General features: G+C 31.5%; 2 protein-coding genes across 3 annotated transcripts in view; one reads left to right on the forward strand and one right to left on the reverse strand.

Annotated features, from left to right (window-relative positions):
* LOC107065104 (uncharacterized) lies at positions 1-11684 on the forward strand. 2 transcript variants are annotated; one of them, XM_089173053.1, is made up of 4 exons: positions 1-1582; positions 3154-3261; positions 4226-4422; positions 4918-11684. In XM_089173053.1, the coding sequence occupies exons 1-4, from the start codon at positions 1375-1377 to the stop codon at positions 5269-5271; spliced, it is 867 nt and encodes a 288-aa protein (XP_089029179.1). In that variant the 5' UTR covers positions 1-1374; the 3' UTR covers positions 5272-11684. The 2 variants fall into 2 exon arrangements, with proteins under 2 accessions (XP_089029179.1, XP_089029183.1); XM_089173057.1 differs by lacking the exon at positions 3154-3261 and having other exon boundaries at positions 2-1582.
* Positions 11685-12580: 896 nt separating this feature from the next.
* Positions 12581-16878, reverse strand: part of SERCA (ATPase sarcoplasmic/endoplasmic reticulum Ca2+ transporting SERCA) — a 35589-nt gene continuing 31291 nt past the window's right edge. Inside the window, exon 14 of the mRNA XM_015318460.2 lies at positions 12581-14153. Coding sequence (XP_015173946.1) covers positions 14125-14153 — 29 coding nt within the window. The 3' untranslated portion in view covers positions 12581-14124. The remainder of the gene's footprint in view (positions 14154-16878) is intronic.

Genomic DNA, 16878 nt, shown 5'->3' on the forward strand with positions numbered 1-16878 from the left:
TCTATTTATTTGAGTATTTTTAAAAGCTCATAACGATAGGAAATTCTCATCATATAATATACAATATATAAATCAAGATAAATATTTCAAATTATACAATCTTTCTCTTTCTCTCCTATCTCTTCAATTAAATTTTAATTTTATTTTAAAAGACAAACAAATTATTTTTCAAAATGTGTGTGTATGTGTGTGTGTGTCAAATGTTTCATTTAAAATCCTAAATTAATAATATTATTTCAAACGATAAATTCCAATCGTTCGTTTCATTATTCAGATAATTAATTTTAAATGATTACGGAAATACGTGCATTGCAAATATTTTCTTATAAAAGCTTTTCCTCTTCTTTGTTCGCTAACTGCAACAGGATAGAACGCTTGCCGATATTCGATAACCGATACTCAATATATATTCTGCGATGTGTTTATATGTGCATGTGTGTATGTATACACTCACGTATACATATATGTGTAACCTAAACCGTACTACTTTACTCTACTTATCGTATACTAGACTACACCAAACCGTATATATTAAAAAGTTAGGGGTCCAGACTGTTTGCTATTGACGGAATAACTTTACCAACAGCAAATGGTAAAACGATATTAAATTGTAGTATTTAAATAAAAAAGGTATTTTCTTGTAATATATTAACTTAGAGAAATGTCATTATGTTTACAATGAAAAATATAAAAACATCATGTTATTGAAAGTTTCACAAGATCGATGTATAAAAAAAAAAAAAGCATACGCACGTTCTAAGTTCTCTTTTATTTCACAGCAGGATCCACTTCGTTCTACGTCTTATCTTGGATTTCATAGATGAGTATCCTCTTATAGAAGAAAAAGAAGAAGAAAAAGAAGAGATCTCGGAAGAATCGACGAACGTGAAAAGACCGAATTACGTGTCACTAGCACGCATCGTGCATCTTCTATGGAATCGTTTGAAAATCATACCGGAATATTTTTCAAAAAGGGACTTGGTAAAAAAAAAAAACAAAAAACAAACCTCGACCATACTTGGTCCATTCTAAGGTTAAACTAAGTTAAGATATATAATCGTTAGAAATGATTGTAGGATCAACAAAATAGGACAGAGGTCATCGTGGGTTGGCACGAAAAGGAGTTCGTTTCGAAAGGGGTTCAAGCAAGTTGTGAGCTTAATCATTGCGAAAGTTGTAGTATTGCGAGTGAGATTATTTTACGAATGATAAATGCGATCATGAGTGCCTTCCATGAGAATAAATTAATTTCTGCCGTGGCTAAAGAAAGGTATTACTTCCGGCAAGTAGTTAGAACGGATGCGTCGTTGACGATCCTTTTCACACAGGGACCTCTTAAAAGAAGATATTTACGAGAAGACTCAATGGGCCGTGATGAGGAGACTCGCGGCAGCCATTGAGATGGACATTAAGACGACTTTCGAGATGATGCAGGTGAATGATATGAAAAGGGAAACGATAAAGAGGAATTACGAGGAAGAGAAGAAGTTGAACTACCTTCAAGCCGAATTGTCACGTAAAGGAACGGACTTGGATCTTTTGCGAGCTGAACATTTTCAACTCGAAGAGAGGATCCAAAATAGTACGGTTCTCTCTTCTTCTTCTTCTTATTTACCTAGTTACTTACTTCGTCTCGTTACTCCCTTCTTCTTCATTCTTCTTCTTCTTCTTCTTCTTTCGAAGTAGTCAGGCTATTCATTCTTTACAAACTTTTTCCCTGGATAATATATATATATATAAATAGCCTGAGAGAAAGTAGGAAAAGCAGAACCGAAGAACCGAGTTATCGAATTATTGAGTAGTCGAGCTACTCGATCGATCGATCATAGTTGAACAAGCGAGTGACCGTGATCGTTGATCGCCTTCAGTCTCAACAGACCTTATTTTTTGGAAACTTGTCGATGTAGAAGAAAAAGATAAAGAAGAAGAAGAAGAAGAAGAAAAATACAAGGACGAAGTAAAAGTAGAAGTAGTAGCGAAGGGAAACAAGAAAATTTTATTACTTGCTACGCGTCTGCCCGGGGTCTTGTAAGCGAAAAGAAAACTCGTTCCTACGCGATGAATAAAACATTCTTTCTACTTATATTTCGTCTTCGCACGTGCACCACCACTCTAGTCGTAAGAAAAATAATTTAACTGAACTTTAACGGAACTTGTGTCCTCTAACCGTATAGATAATATATTTACTGATATATTTCAAATATATTACAAACGATACTACAAATTATTACTATCATTTCTTATACGTTGTAATAAGGTCTGTTGAAAGCAAAGAATTGTCAAACCAATCGGTATACATATATACAGAATGTCTGAATATTTATTCGTACAAATGTTGTGTCAGCTTATTTCACTCTCGAAAAAAAAAAAAAAATAATGTTATATAAAAAGTTAAATCGAAAAATTACAAAACTATCTTAATCTTTGCTGCACACCCTTTCTGGAGTAACACGCTTACCACACCCGGGTCCTTTAGACCCGGACGAAAAACATTGTTATAAAAAAGAAACTATTGCGTAGATTTACTTCAACATTTTTTTCGAGACTTCTTTAATATTTACTTCAAAAGACTATATAGGTTTTATAGCTTTAAATTAAATTTAAATATGTTTAAAAAATGATCGAAGTTGAACAATTGAGAAAAATCGATGTGAAATTCGTCACATGACAGAAACATGCCATATGCTACAGTAGTGTCAAACTGTATTGTATTTGTATAGGTGACCAACATTTTCAACGAAGTTTATAAATAAAATTTTATGTGACCTATATTTATGTAACATTTTTGTTTTGTTTATTTTTGAGCGTAGAATATACTCGTAACGTTTGTACGAAAAAAAAAAAGAAAGGAAACAACAACAACAACAACAACAGACAACCTACCTGTATAATTGTTATCGGTATATATTGTGAGATCGAATACTTCTATTCTAAATAAAATAGGCATTCGTGTGGAAGTTTACCGAATGGTGGTTCTGGATAGTTCAATGGTTAGAGCATTCGTTTGGAAATCGGAAAATTTCGATTCTAAGTCCTTGATCCTGTCAGTCCAATGATCACATTATTTTTTTTTCTTTTTCATTAATACTTGCAACGTACGAACAATTATCAAATGATTTGATTATATCATTCTTGATACATTGTGTTGAATAGTTACACGGGATTTTGATCAATTGAAAGAAAAGTATATTCAAATGGAAGAGATGAAAGAAAAACTAATCGACGAATTGGCAAATACTCGCATGAAAATGGAACGTACAGGTAATCAAATCAATTTCATTCACAATTGTTACAATATTATATTATAATCTTTAATGATCTATTCACGTTTCATTTGTAAACAATTTGATCACGAGCATGGTCAAACATTTGGGAATAGGGAACCACTAGAAAATATTCAAATACTCGAGTGCAACTCGAATAGTTCAAAAGTGGTTTTGTCATTTTCAGGCCTTACTCGAAATAATTCGAGTTTGTCAATTTTCGTTAAAAGTTTAATCCAACGTTTACGAATCATTGCGATAGTCACGTGTTGACAACGTTGTTTCTATCGAAAGTTGTATTTTCAAATTTATCACTAATATTTCATTGTTTTTTTGGTTGACTATTTTTTTTTTTTTTTTAAATAATGTTACTTTTTAAACAATTTTTCAATAAAATATGTCAATTCTAAACGCAAAGCTGTCAAAAGAGGTACCATTTCAATCGTAATAGAAATAAGTGTTAATAACATAAAGCATCGAAAAAAACAAAAAAATCAAAATTCAATCAAATCGACAGAGATCGGTAATATTGACGTAATTACTGAAAATATGATCGTGACGTGTTTCACTTTCTTGATGAAAAAGGTAATACGAGTAAGTGGGGAGGGGGCTGATTGTGAGAGAGCGAACGTTTCGGAAGATAAATTGAAATCTTACGAATGAGAAGGAGGAGGAGGAGGAGTGAGTGAGGCAAGCTAGACAAGGAAGAAAAATCGATAAAGAGAGAAAGAAAAAGAAAAAAAAAGGAAAATAAAAGAATGAGAAAAAGGACGGGGGGGGGAAAAAAAAGTGAAAAAGTGAAAAAGTGAGAAGCTGTTCGATGAAATTTCTCTTCTTGAATACGACGATGATCGCGATCCCTTCAATAAGCAAATTCTCTTTTATTTTTTATTTTATTTTTATTTTTTTTTTTTTTTTTACTTCTATATCTCATCACTACTCAGGGGTTTTTCTTATCGCAGAGGAGTCATGGGACATTTTGCAAAGTCAGACCTTGAGCCTGGCTGAGAATAAATTGGAACTGGAAAACAGCGTGAGAAGACTAGTCGAAGAGAAGAAGAAGAAGAAAAAGAAGATGGTCGGTAATCGCGATGCGTGTCCCGAGACAGAAAGAGCTCTTAGGATCCTGCTGACCGAATTGGAGAGAGAAAATCATTCGGTAAGTCAATTGTATGGCTGAGTGGTGGAAAGAGAGGAGTATTGAAGGGAGAAGGGAAGAGAAAAAGGGTTGAACAAGGTTCCTATGAGAACAGTGCTCCCTGACGGGAGATCATCTCTATTGCTCGTGACATTTTGACATGAGAACGTGGTCGAAATTCGTAATATCGATTCAACATATATATATATATATATATAATATATGTGTGTGTATATGTGTTATATGTGTACTTATATATGTATATAACAAGTACTGCACGTAGAAATATATATACGTTTTCTGTAAAAATACAATTTAATATGTATATATATATTTAATATATAATATATTACATTATATATATAGTAATATAATAATATGAATAAATATAATTATATAAATTAAAATAAATAAATAAATAAATGAATATATAATAATATAAATTAAATTATAATTTGAAAAATATATCATTGAAATTTTGTAAATACGTTTATCGATAAACGTTCTACTTTTTAGATAAAAATGGAGTATCGTGTTAAAGTGGAAGAATTGGAAAGGAAGTTGGAAGAAATGAAAAATCGTGAAATCGTAAAGATATACGATACGGAAAGAAATGAAGGAGAATTATACGAGGAAACGATATTAATGCCAGGAGATGATCCTGAATTAGATATGACGCGACAACTTATCTCAAATCGTCAAAAAATCGAACTCCTTCAACGACAAAATGAACGCCTGTCGAAGACGTTGAATCGTTTGAAAGAGTATCGTTTAACGACAATAACGACTACCACCACCACCACCACAAATACAACTACGATGACGATGATGAAGATGAAGACAACCAACGCGAAAAGTCTTTTCAAATGATCTCCTAGAGTTTTCTTTTTTTTTTTCATACGTTCACGGATTTGCATCGTTCCCTTTTTAAAAGATCCTGATAAATCGTTCGAGATATCAAAGGCACGCGAGATAATGTTGCAATGAGGCGCAAGTAATTCGTTCCAAAAGCTTTCTTCGATAACTATCTTCCCTATTCTAGTTCCATTCTTCTTTATTTTTCCTTATGTTCAAACGGGTTACAATAATTCATCCTCAAAAATGCCAGATGAAAAATTAAAAAAAAAAAACATGTGTGCATATCACACAAGTTAGAAGTGAAACCTTCAAATAAACAAGTTTCGAGGATAATTTATTATATAATATTATTATAATATTATTTGTACTTTTAATTTGTAATTATTCATTTAATTATTAATTTAATAATATAAAAATGCGCGCCTGTGCGTATGCAACCCTTCAGACACACTTTGAAAATGTTGCTTGCAAGTGCCATCTATTGGGACGGAATTTTTTTTTCCAGTCAAAACTGTTTATACACGTATGTATGACCAGGTTGCCTATCTTTCGGGCAGAAAAAATTCCGTCCCGACAGATGACGCTCGCAAGCAACACTTACAAAGTGTGTCTGAGGGGTTGCATTCATACAGGCGCACATTTTTTTAAATAATTACAAAGAAAGTAAATGATAAAACACTTTAAAAAAAATGTTAGCAAATGAAATATTTTTTTCTAAATAATGATATAAATTGAACTCTAATATTGTAATTAAAAAATCATGTGTGTACAGATCACATAGGTTAAAAGTGAAACCTTAAAAAAAAAAAACTAAGTTTCGAGAGAATGAGACGAATGCAGAGAGTATCAAGAGTAAGATAATGATCCGTTTGATTTTTTTTACAAATCACACCCATTCTAAAGAAGTTTTCACTTGAAAAATAAAAATGAAAGGAAGAAAGAAAAAAAGAATATTGTCAAAGAATGGGAAAAAGCGAGTAGAACGAGTAGTAGACCCCGAAACGAATCTCGATGTACCAAAAAGTTTTAATCATCTCGGGTAATTACGAACTATCAAGGTAGTCCTAACTTTTATGCTTGTTCCTCTCTCTCTCTCTCTGTCTCTCTCTTTCTCTCTTTGTCGATGATGGTACTAATAAATTATACCGTCAGACTTTGCTCGTAATCCAAAGTTCTTCGAAGCACGTTCGACTTCCGGCATCTGGTTCGTCCCTTAGTTGCCATAGTCCGATCGAGATCAAACTGGAACATTGATTTCACGGCTCGAGAATACTCCAAGAAACTTCGTTTCTCTCGAGTTTAGATTTTCAACGCTTTTCTCGCATCTTTTCGTATACGTATATACTTACCTACCTATGTAATAATGTACATATATATATGTATGTATGTACCAACTCGTTTCGATTGAGTTCAAGAAATTCGGCTGTATAAACCTCATTCAAGCACGGATGGTATAAAACTACTTGTTGATTTGGCACCGTTCATAAGTTTCCCTTGAATAGCTATGTATATATGTATGTATGTATGTACACGTAAGTACTCAATCTTACCTACAAATGTATACCCCAACAAAAAATTTCCTCGAATTGAAGATAAATGGAAAAAAGAGGAAATTGACTTTTACAGAAAGGAAAAAGAAAAGTTAATGCGTTTGTTCCCAAACCTTTTTATTATTCGTACGTTGTTCTCACTCGTACATAATAAATAAAAGGAAGGTTTCTCGGTGTTTTAGAAGAAAATAATTAAATTTGTTCTTAACAATATGTATGTATGTATGTATGTATATATGTATGTATATATGTATGTATGTATGTATGTATGTATGTAGGTATGCATGTATTTATGTATGTATGTATATACTCCAAAACGTAAACGTATCGAGCGAGAACGATTGGAGAGTAAATTCTTGAACGTGCGAGCGCGTGCCTATTATATACATGTTATATAATATATTAATAATAAATATATATATATATAATTAAATATATATTCTTCTTATTATTTTTTTCTTTCTTTCTATATATATATATATATATATATTTATAAATGTATACGCACACACGCGCACACGTATAATATATGTAACTTCATATTGAAATATATTCATTTTTAAGTACGAATAATTACACTCCACGACATAGCAAGTATTGTAAATATATTACAAATGTGACCCTTTTATTTTTCTTGCTTTTTTTTATTTTTTATTTGTTTTTCATTTTTGTAATGTTTTTTTTTCTTCTTCTTTCTTTGCGTTCTTTTTTACTTCTCATGATTTTTATAATTACAATATATGAAGAGCGATTGACGACCCATCGTGATCTCTCGAATCATAATGAAACAGGTGGAGAAAAAAAAAATAAAGAAAAAAAAGAAAAAGTTAAACGATCGAACGCGAAATTGATATACAATATAAATAAACCCTTTCGTTACTACGGGCCATTATAGTGGTCCTCAATACGATGCCACTGAGATATTATTACGGGCCTTCTATAAAATACCGTATATTTTACATACGAACGAACATATGCAATTCACATCAAATATCTATCTCACTTTGAGAACGTATAATTTGAACGTTTTTAATATTTTCTTATTTCAATATAATAGTTAAAATCATAGTTAATAATAAAATAGTTCAAAATAATAGTTAATATCAAGAACAACAAAATTATTCAAAAAATAAAGTGCAGTATCGATGTTGCATATATATTAGCAGCTTATCATACAAGTCCGCGAAAAAGAAACACGCCCGTAGCGAAAAGGGTTTTAAATAAACGCGAAAATATTTGATAATAGGACGAAGGAGCAGCTGAAGAGTCCGGCTCTTAATTTTCGTCCTTAACACGTTCAGGACAAACGGGAAAATCTTACGAAGAATATTCTTACGGAAATCCTCGTCACAGGCCACGTGCGACAAAACGAAAGTTGAATCTCTCTCTCTCTCTCTCTCTCGACGATTCAAAATCTTTCTCATTGGAAAACTGTTTTGTTTATATTTTTTTGTTTTTTGTTTTTTGTTTTTTTTTTCGAATTATCCATCGAAAACCTTATCACTGTAATTAACATTATTATCATTAATTTATATTATCAATATATAATAATAATAATAACAATAATAATAATAATAATAATAATAATAATAATAATAATAATAATAATAATAATAATATAAATAAGGATCACCAAGATGCAATAATGTTGCATCAACTAAGATGCATTTTGAGTAACCATAAAATAAAACGCCATTTCTATACTCGTTAGCTTTCTTTCTTTGTAATATTATATCTAATAATAATAATTATTATTATAATAATAATGATAGTATTAATTGTCAAAATAATAATAATAATAATAATAATTAGCTTCGTTTGATTTCCCATTGGGAGCATACGAAGAAACCATGTACCATGTACCATGTACCATGTATTTACATCGATTTTCTATCGAGTTTAGTCGACGAAACTTTTTCCCTATGGAATAATAGTCTCGACGTAACATTTCTCGTTATTGTTTAAACGAAGAAAAGGAAATTAAATAAAAGAAGACAAAAAGAAATATAATAGAAATAAAAGAAAAAGAAAAAGAAAAAGAAAAAGAAAACAAAATGAAAATGAAAAGAAATTAATAAACGAAAGTGAACTTACTGCACTTTCTCTCGATTGAAATGAAAATTTGAAAAAAAAGAAATAAAAAATAAAAAAGAAGTTACAAATATAATTAATATTTATATAATAATTATATTAATAAAAAAAAATAAAAAACAAAACAAAGGCGTTGTAATCGTAGAACCGACTCTATTTCTTTCTTTCTTATTTTCTATCTCTATTTTATTTATCTTTCATCGAGAGACGAAAGAAAAATCAAAAAGAAGATAAAAAACGACGTATAAAAAAAGTTCTGTCCATAATCCTTTATTATGTTGGAAAAATAAAAGAGATAACGAAATAAGTAAGGGGATGATAAAAAGGGCAGAAAAATAAAAACGGGGGGAGGGGAAAAAAGAATGAGAGATAATAAAATACAAGAAAAAAAAAAAAAAAAAGAAAAAAAGATACAAAAGAAATAAAAGAAGAATAAAAACAAATAGTTCAATTAATATTCCTATTTAATATCCCTTGAGTACTGAATTTTATCTCTGAAAATGTTTATATTCAATTTCTTACTATATGAATTAATATAAATAAAAATTAATACATTTTTTTATTTGAAATATATTTATATTGATGACATATAAATATATATATATATATATATATATATAATTTGCAAAAAACAACATTTCAATTAAAAGATATCAATTAACACTAGATTTTCCGAATTGAGCCAATTTGACTCATTGAACATATTTGATTATTATATATTTATAACATTTAAATACTATTTTTTAAAAACTTATATTATTATTGGTTTTTAGTTTACGTAATGAAATATACGTAAATATTAGTTGTTCCATTCCTTTACTTCCTTCCTACTCTTCCATTCAAACAATCATTTTTTTAAATCATTCCAAAAAATTATGAACAAAAAACATCCGTAAATCTAGTGTTAAATATATATAAATATATATATAAAAAAAAAAAAACAAACAAAAACAAAAACAAAATAGAAATATTTATATATTTATTATATAGATGACGAGTCAAACTCGTCTACAGTAACTTTGCCCAAGGTAAGCAGATGACGAGTCTCACTCGTCAAATGTACCCAAAGGGTTAAAGAGGATTTCCTTTCTCGAAACAACAAGGAACAACACAACCTTAGCAAAAAATTCAAATACGATTGGAGGATGACAAAGGACACCTTCATCCTCATCCTCATCCTCATCCTCATCCCTCTACATCTTTATCTTCGTTTTTGTCTCTTCGTATTTCTTCATCGTCATCGTCATCGTCATCATCATCATCATCATCATCATCGTCTTTTCTTTCCAACCTTTATGCCTCGCTTCGTTTCCTCCGAAGAACCGGAAACAACTATCACGTGATTCTAACATAAGTTATAAATTGTAGCTTGAAGGATTTAGAATGCAGGAAAATGGAAGAAGAAGAAGAAGAAGTTGAAGAGGAAGGGGGGAGGTGGTAGGGGGAGATGGGAGGGGAAGGGGTAGGGGAGGGGGAGAGAAAAGATGTTGACAAAGACCAGCTTCGTTAACGATGCTTCTGCTTCTGCTGCTGCTGCTACTGCTGCCAGGACGACCGAGAGAAAGAGAGAGAGAGAGAGAGAGAGAGCTTTGTATACAAAAGGAAATAAAGAGAAAGCGAGAAAAAGAGAATGAGAAAGAGAAAAAGAAAAAGAATGAGAAAAATAGATTGTAAAGAATGTAAAGAGAGAAAGAGAAAGAGAAAGAGAGAGAGAGAGAGAGAGAGGAGAGACGAACAAACGAGTGTAAACGAAGTACGTTAGAATACGAGAAGAAAAAGTAATAGAATCGATATTATCGACTCGGAAGTGGATACTCTATCTATCTCACTCACACTCCCATTGTATTCTCGAAAAAAAAAGACATGCTCTCTCTTTCTTTCTCTCTTTCTCTCTTCTCTCTCTCTCTCTTTCTATCTATATATCTATCTTTTTTTTTTGATTCCCTTACTTTTACGGAACATCAAACCGAAAGAGATTCTCTCTCCCGAAGGATGAAAACTCCTTTGGGGTGAATGTCGATTATGCGACAACGTCCTTGTTGAATCGATTTTAAGGGGGGTGGGGGTGGAGGGTCGAACTAGGGATGATGGTAGTGGTGGTAGTGCTGGTGGTTCTCTGAATAAACCAGAAAGGGTTGTAAAATGAAGAATTGAGGTATGGGAGTGGGGGGTGGTATAAGGAGTAAACGAGTAGCATGATCACCGAGTTCTGACTCCTCCCCCCAACTGGGGAGAGAGATTTCAAGATCCGAACAACGTGCATTTTACTTTATAAGAATCCTTTTTTTTTTCTTCTTTTCTTTTCTTTTCTATTTTTTTTTCTCTTCTCTTCTCTTCTCGTTCGATTAAGGACAGACGTAATATTTTTCTTTGCCTCTTTCTTTTTTTTTGGTTTTTTTGTTCTCTATCGTCCTCACGTGTTGGAAATAAAGATAAAAGAAAATAGGATCGAACAATTTTCTAGATTATTTTTGTTGTTTTCTTTTTTTTTCTTTTTATTTCTATCTTTTGTTTCTTTTTTTATCGCAATCTTGATAACAAAAGCAAAAGAAGAAGAAGAGAAAAAAAATGATCATCGATCGATCGATCGTCGTGTTGCTTCGCAATGTCTTTACACGTGTAATCAATCATTCATCGGAATTCAGCGGAAATTTGCTAATCAGACACGTTTTAATTGGGCCCCTCCCTCCTCCTCAGCCGTACTTTAATCGCAAAATTGCTATTAAAAGCGCATTCATTTTTAACCTTTCAAAATAAAAAGACCAACAAAAGAAAGACAAAACACAACAAAACAAACGAAACATCTACGTCCTATTCTTTTTCCATCTTTCTTTATTTTTCTTCCTTTTCTTCTTTTTAGCTTGTTCTCTCTCCCTCTCTCTCTCTCTCTCTTTTTAACTTCTTTTTACTTGTTTTCTAAACTTCTCTTCTTGTTTCTCTACCATCGGCAACCCCTCCTACTCCTCTCTTTGCTTTGCTACCCCCCCCACCATCATATCTTATCTTTGTTATTCCTATGTTTTTCTTTTTCTTTTTTCTTTTTAAACGGGTAACGAACAAAAGGTGTGTGTGTTGTCTTCAGAAACGATTTGCAAAATTTGTTTAAAAAAAAAAAAAAGGCTATGATCTCTGTCTCTCTATCTCTCTCTCTCTTTCTCCCTCTTCCTCTGTCTCTTTTTCTCATTGTTAATTTCCTTTCTTCTTTTGTGATTAACTTTTTCTCTTACATTCGTTTTAATTGCCAAACCCCAAAATGAGTTTCACCTAATTTCCTTAGGAATAAGCTCGAACTTATGCGCTCTAACGCGTATTATAAACTTTTTAATGCTTTAACTATTATTATTATCATTATCATTATTATAATTATAATTATTATTTTTATTAATATTATTATTGCTACTATTTATTATTACTGTTATTATTATTATTATTATTATTATTAATAATTTTATATTATTATTATTATTATTAATTTTATATTATTATTATTATATATATATGTATATATTTATATATATATACATATCACTATTTTATTAGGAGCACCGTGTTCTTGTTAGAAGCGCGACTACTCTGCAAGCTCAAAAGCTCTGCTCTTTTAAGAAGCCCCGGGCTGCGGTTGTCTTTTATGTTTTCTTTCGGCTTTAGCGCGAAGGCGGAAGTTTGTGTCGCTTGTTGGCTCTTTTCTTTTCTTTTCTTTTCTTATCTGTTTTTTTTTTCTCAGTTACTTTCCTTTCTTCCTTTGTTTCTCTACTACAAGTATTTTTATTTCTTTTCTTTATCTCTTTATTTTATATATATATATATATATATATGTATATATATATATATATATTGTTCATTCCTCCGTTCGTTTATTCCGTCGTTCTCTGTCTCTCTCTGTAGGGTGTACCTTTCAACTATTTCCTCTCTACAATATTACTTTAATTATTTTTATTTAATTTCGATTATTAAATGTTCATGGTAAAAGATCAATCAATAGCCGTCAAAGATCAGACTAAGATTGGAGCCTTAGGCCCACTTATTGACGATCAATTCACCTACTGTAACATAATATTAAACAGGTTCGTAATTAATGATGAAAAAGAAGCAATCCCTAAAAAATATCCCTAAAATCTTCGGATGATGATTACGAAAGAGAGAGAGAGATGGAAATAAGCATCAATTTGTCACGAGAACAAATGATACGTCAATGCATTCCTTTATGTATATATATATAAATATACGAACACGCTCGTATGTGTATATATATATATATATATGTAATATGTGAGTGTGTGTGTCGGTATTCCAAGGTAAAGGATCCGATCATAAAAAGAAACACGTATCTTCCTTTCGTCGTACGGCTTATATTCATACACACACAACACACATACATACATACATAACACAAACGCATACATACGTACACATACACAGCAGCACATGTGTTGACTCTTTCAGATCAACGAACAGAATAAAAAGGATACTAAAGGAAAGACAATTTCGTTTTGTTTGGTTCTATATAACGAAGAGATCTCGCGTATCTACGTTAAGAATAACGTAACACACAGGACAGACAGACAGACAGACAGACAGACAGCAGACACACACACACACACACATACACGTGTTCGATGTCCTTGGTTGCTTCCTGATGATCATAACTTTGACGGTATACTCATCATTGTCCTGTTTATACGTGAACTATGATGTCTCTTTTTGCTGCGTGTAATACACACTTATCATCCCTATTATTTCTTCTTTCTAGTTTCTCTTCAATATATTGACGGGACATATGTTCTCTTTTTAGTGTATATGTATATGGATGTACAATGGTATATGTATATCTTCTTATATGTTCCTCTCTTTCATTTTTCAGATTTTCTCATTCTCATTTTCAAACGGCTTACCCAACCACCTCATTTTCCTTCGATTTTATATTCCTTATTTTCATATATATATATATGTGTGTGTGTTATGTGCATATATATATATATATATTTTTTTTTAATATAGAGATGACGTAGTATGTATGTACGTATGTATGTATGTATATATATGTGTAAAATGTGTATGTTTGAATTGCCGTCTTTCGAAGATTTCTCTCGCTTTGTCCGCTTATTCGAGGATATACCGCTTGCCATTTGTTTTTTATTATTTTTCTTTTTATTTTTTTTGGTATGATTGTTCTTTTTTATTTTTTTACTCGTTCGCGTATCTCCCCAATGCATCATCTCGTGCTTTATTTCCGCGGCGTCACTGTAGGTGCCACTGCAAACATACGACGAATAAAAGAATTATTATTAACGAGAAAACTAAACTTTGATGAAAACAAAATTCTGATTAGTTTTGCTTTATTTGATTTTATTTTATTTTATTTTATTTTTTCGCAAGCGTGCAATATATCGAGCAAAAATTAGATATGTATATGTATGTATGTATGTGTATATGTAATTAAGAAATAGAGAAATAAAGAGAGAAAAAGAGAGAGAGAGAGAGAGATAGATAAAAAGTAAGCATAGACGAGGGTTGTTACTGGTGGTGTTGGCGGTTTAAAGTTGCCGATATTAGAGCCAGAAAAGCGTGTTAGAGAAAATTTCTTTGAAGAGAGAAAAAGAAAAAGAGAGAGAGAGAGAGAGAGAGAGAGAAAGAGAGAGAGTGTGATAGTGACAGGAAAAGAGAGAACGAGCCTTGATTAAAACTCCTGCTGGTTTACTCTTGCAACGCAATGCGAAAGTATGCCGACGTTGCTTAACGTGAAAAATATTGGCACTCGCGTTAGTCGAGAAAGCTTCTTGAAAACGAATGAAAAAGAAGACCAAAAAAAAAGAAAAAGAAAAATAAACCATGAGGAAAAAGCTGCTGGTTAAGGATATGAGCTTATTTTTTTGTTTTTTGAAGAAAAAGTAAAGCTTTTTGACAAACCATCATCGGGCTACGATAGCACACCCTTTTTCTCTCTCTCGAATCGTCTAATTGAAAGAGAGAATAAGTGGAAATGTGTTTGCTTAGAAGCCAGAGTAGTGCAACTTGATGAATGAAATGAATTCTTTTTGTTTATTTTTTATTTTTTTTTTGTTATCTCCATTTTCCTATTTCCTTTCTCTTTATGCATCGATGAACTTAGGCAAATTCGCGTATTATCATCGTGCACACGCACTCAGCTAGCAAGTTAGCTGTTTATTGCGTGTAAATATGTATATATATATATATGTAAACATATAATAAATATAAATAATTAAAATTCGCTTACCTTAGATGATGTCACTGATAAATCCTCATACTTTGATTGGATTCGCTAGGTAAACCAAGTCCAAGAAGACCTAGCGGTTTGATCTTTTCACACACCAGCAGGCAGGGATTAGCAAAAAGGTGTCGGTGGTCGTGGTGGATTATTTTGCTCGTCGAGGGAATAAATTTCCTTGGTTAGAGCATTCCAGGTTGACAAGACCGATACGGTAATTACCTATGCACTGGGATTACCGTATCGGTTTTCCAAGAGAAGTCATGCACAAAAAATCAAACAACAAATCCGGGGGGAACCAGGGTGGTGTTAACAGGCAGCGCGTGTATCATAATCCATGGAATACACCGTGGATATTGTTACACATCAATGAACAACGATGATGACGAAAACGACGATGAGAAGACGACGACGACGATGAAGTAGACGACGATGATGATGATGACGACGACGACGACGTTGATGATGTTAACGATGAAAGTAATGATGACAATGATGATGATACTTATCCATCGTTGATATTCCTGCATTCCAACTGGTAGTCTTTATTCTTGATTCATGATCTCTTACAGTATGTATATATGAGATCAGGATAAAAGGTGAAATGACAGAAATGAGAGAGGATCCAACGAGAATAGTCAAGCTACTCTCAAATCGTAAAACGGGAAATAAGCGAGCTAGCGATAAGTGATGATTATTTCAAGTTATCTCTTTGTTTTATTAGTAGGCCGATCATTGACTTGTTAACACACACGCATCATTAGTAACACATGACGTTTATTATAACAAGCAAAGATTATTATTATTCTCGATCGATCATGATAATTCGGTCAGGTTCACTTGTTATAATATCATCCTTCATTTTCAATCTTAAATACTTAACCAATCGCACAAAGCTACAATCAATTATTATTGTATGCTGTACAACCGTCCATTTTGTTTTTCACATTACGCGGGGAGACTAGTATTATTCATTTACTTGAAAGATAAAAATGAACATAACAATACGGTAAATTAATTCAACCGATTTGGAAAAAAAGACCGATTCTCGATACTTTGTGAATAAGTTCCTAATACTGTATTGTTTTTAATTAATTTTGTTTCCTTTAATATTAATCTTTTTATTATTATTATTATTATTATTATTATTATTATTATTATTGAATCGAACCTTTATTCATTTTAATTCATTGTATGGGGATTTCCCGCTACTCAGATTTTTGTAAAAATTATAAACGCAGACAATAAATTATTACTGATTCATCAAATCTATTATTATTATTATTTTATTATTATTATTTTATTATTATTATTATTACTATTATTATTATTAATATTAATTTTATTGTTAATATTATTGTTGTTGTTGTTGTCATCGATGCACGCGATAGAGATAAATAATATCATAAATAAAGAATATTTACTTAGAGACAAGATTCGCGTCGTATTTACGATTGATTTTATTCATTTTGATTATTTCATTAATAATCGGGCACGCGAAACTCTCTTTTTAAGAATGAGAAGGAGAAATGTGTGATTACAATTTGTCGTATGAGTTTTTTGTTTTTTTTTCTATTACCGCCATTGAACAACGCGATATTCGATAATTATCGGTTTATTCAAAATCTTATGTCGTAAGAACGATCCTTATCTTTTTTATTCTTTTTATTTATTTATTTATTATTATTATCATTATCATTATTATTATTATTATTGTTAAAAATAGCTACCTCCTGTTTCTCGTATCAGGGA

This window comes from Polistes dominula, unplaced genomic scaffold, assembly GCF_049000335.1.
Source record: "Polistes dominula isolate Pdom_NZ unplaced genomic scaffold, Pdom_raw_medaka contig_28, whole genome shotgun sequence".
NCBI lineage: Eukaryota > Metazoa > Arthropoda > Insecta > Hymenoptera > Vespidae > Polistes > Polistes dominula.

What these genes read in the sequence shown, in the direction of transcription:
- LOC107065104 (XM_089173053.1), top strand. Translation starts at nt 1,375, where the DNA reads ATGAGGAGACTCGCGGCAGCCATTGAGATGGACATTAAGACGACTTTC. An exon ending in CATGAAAATGGAACGTACAG is followed by an intron (nt 3,262 to 4,225) that starts GTAATCAAATCA and finishes TTCTTATCGCAG; the next exon opens with AGGAGTCATGGGACATTTTG. An exon ending in TGGAGAGAGAAAATCATTCG is followed by an intron (nt 4,423 to 4,917) that starts GTAAGTCAATTG and finishes TCTACTTTTTAG; the next exon opens with ATAAAAATGGAGTATCGTGT.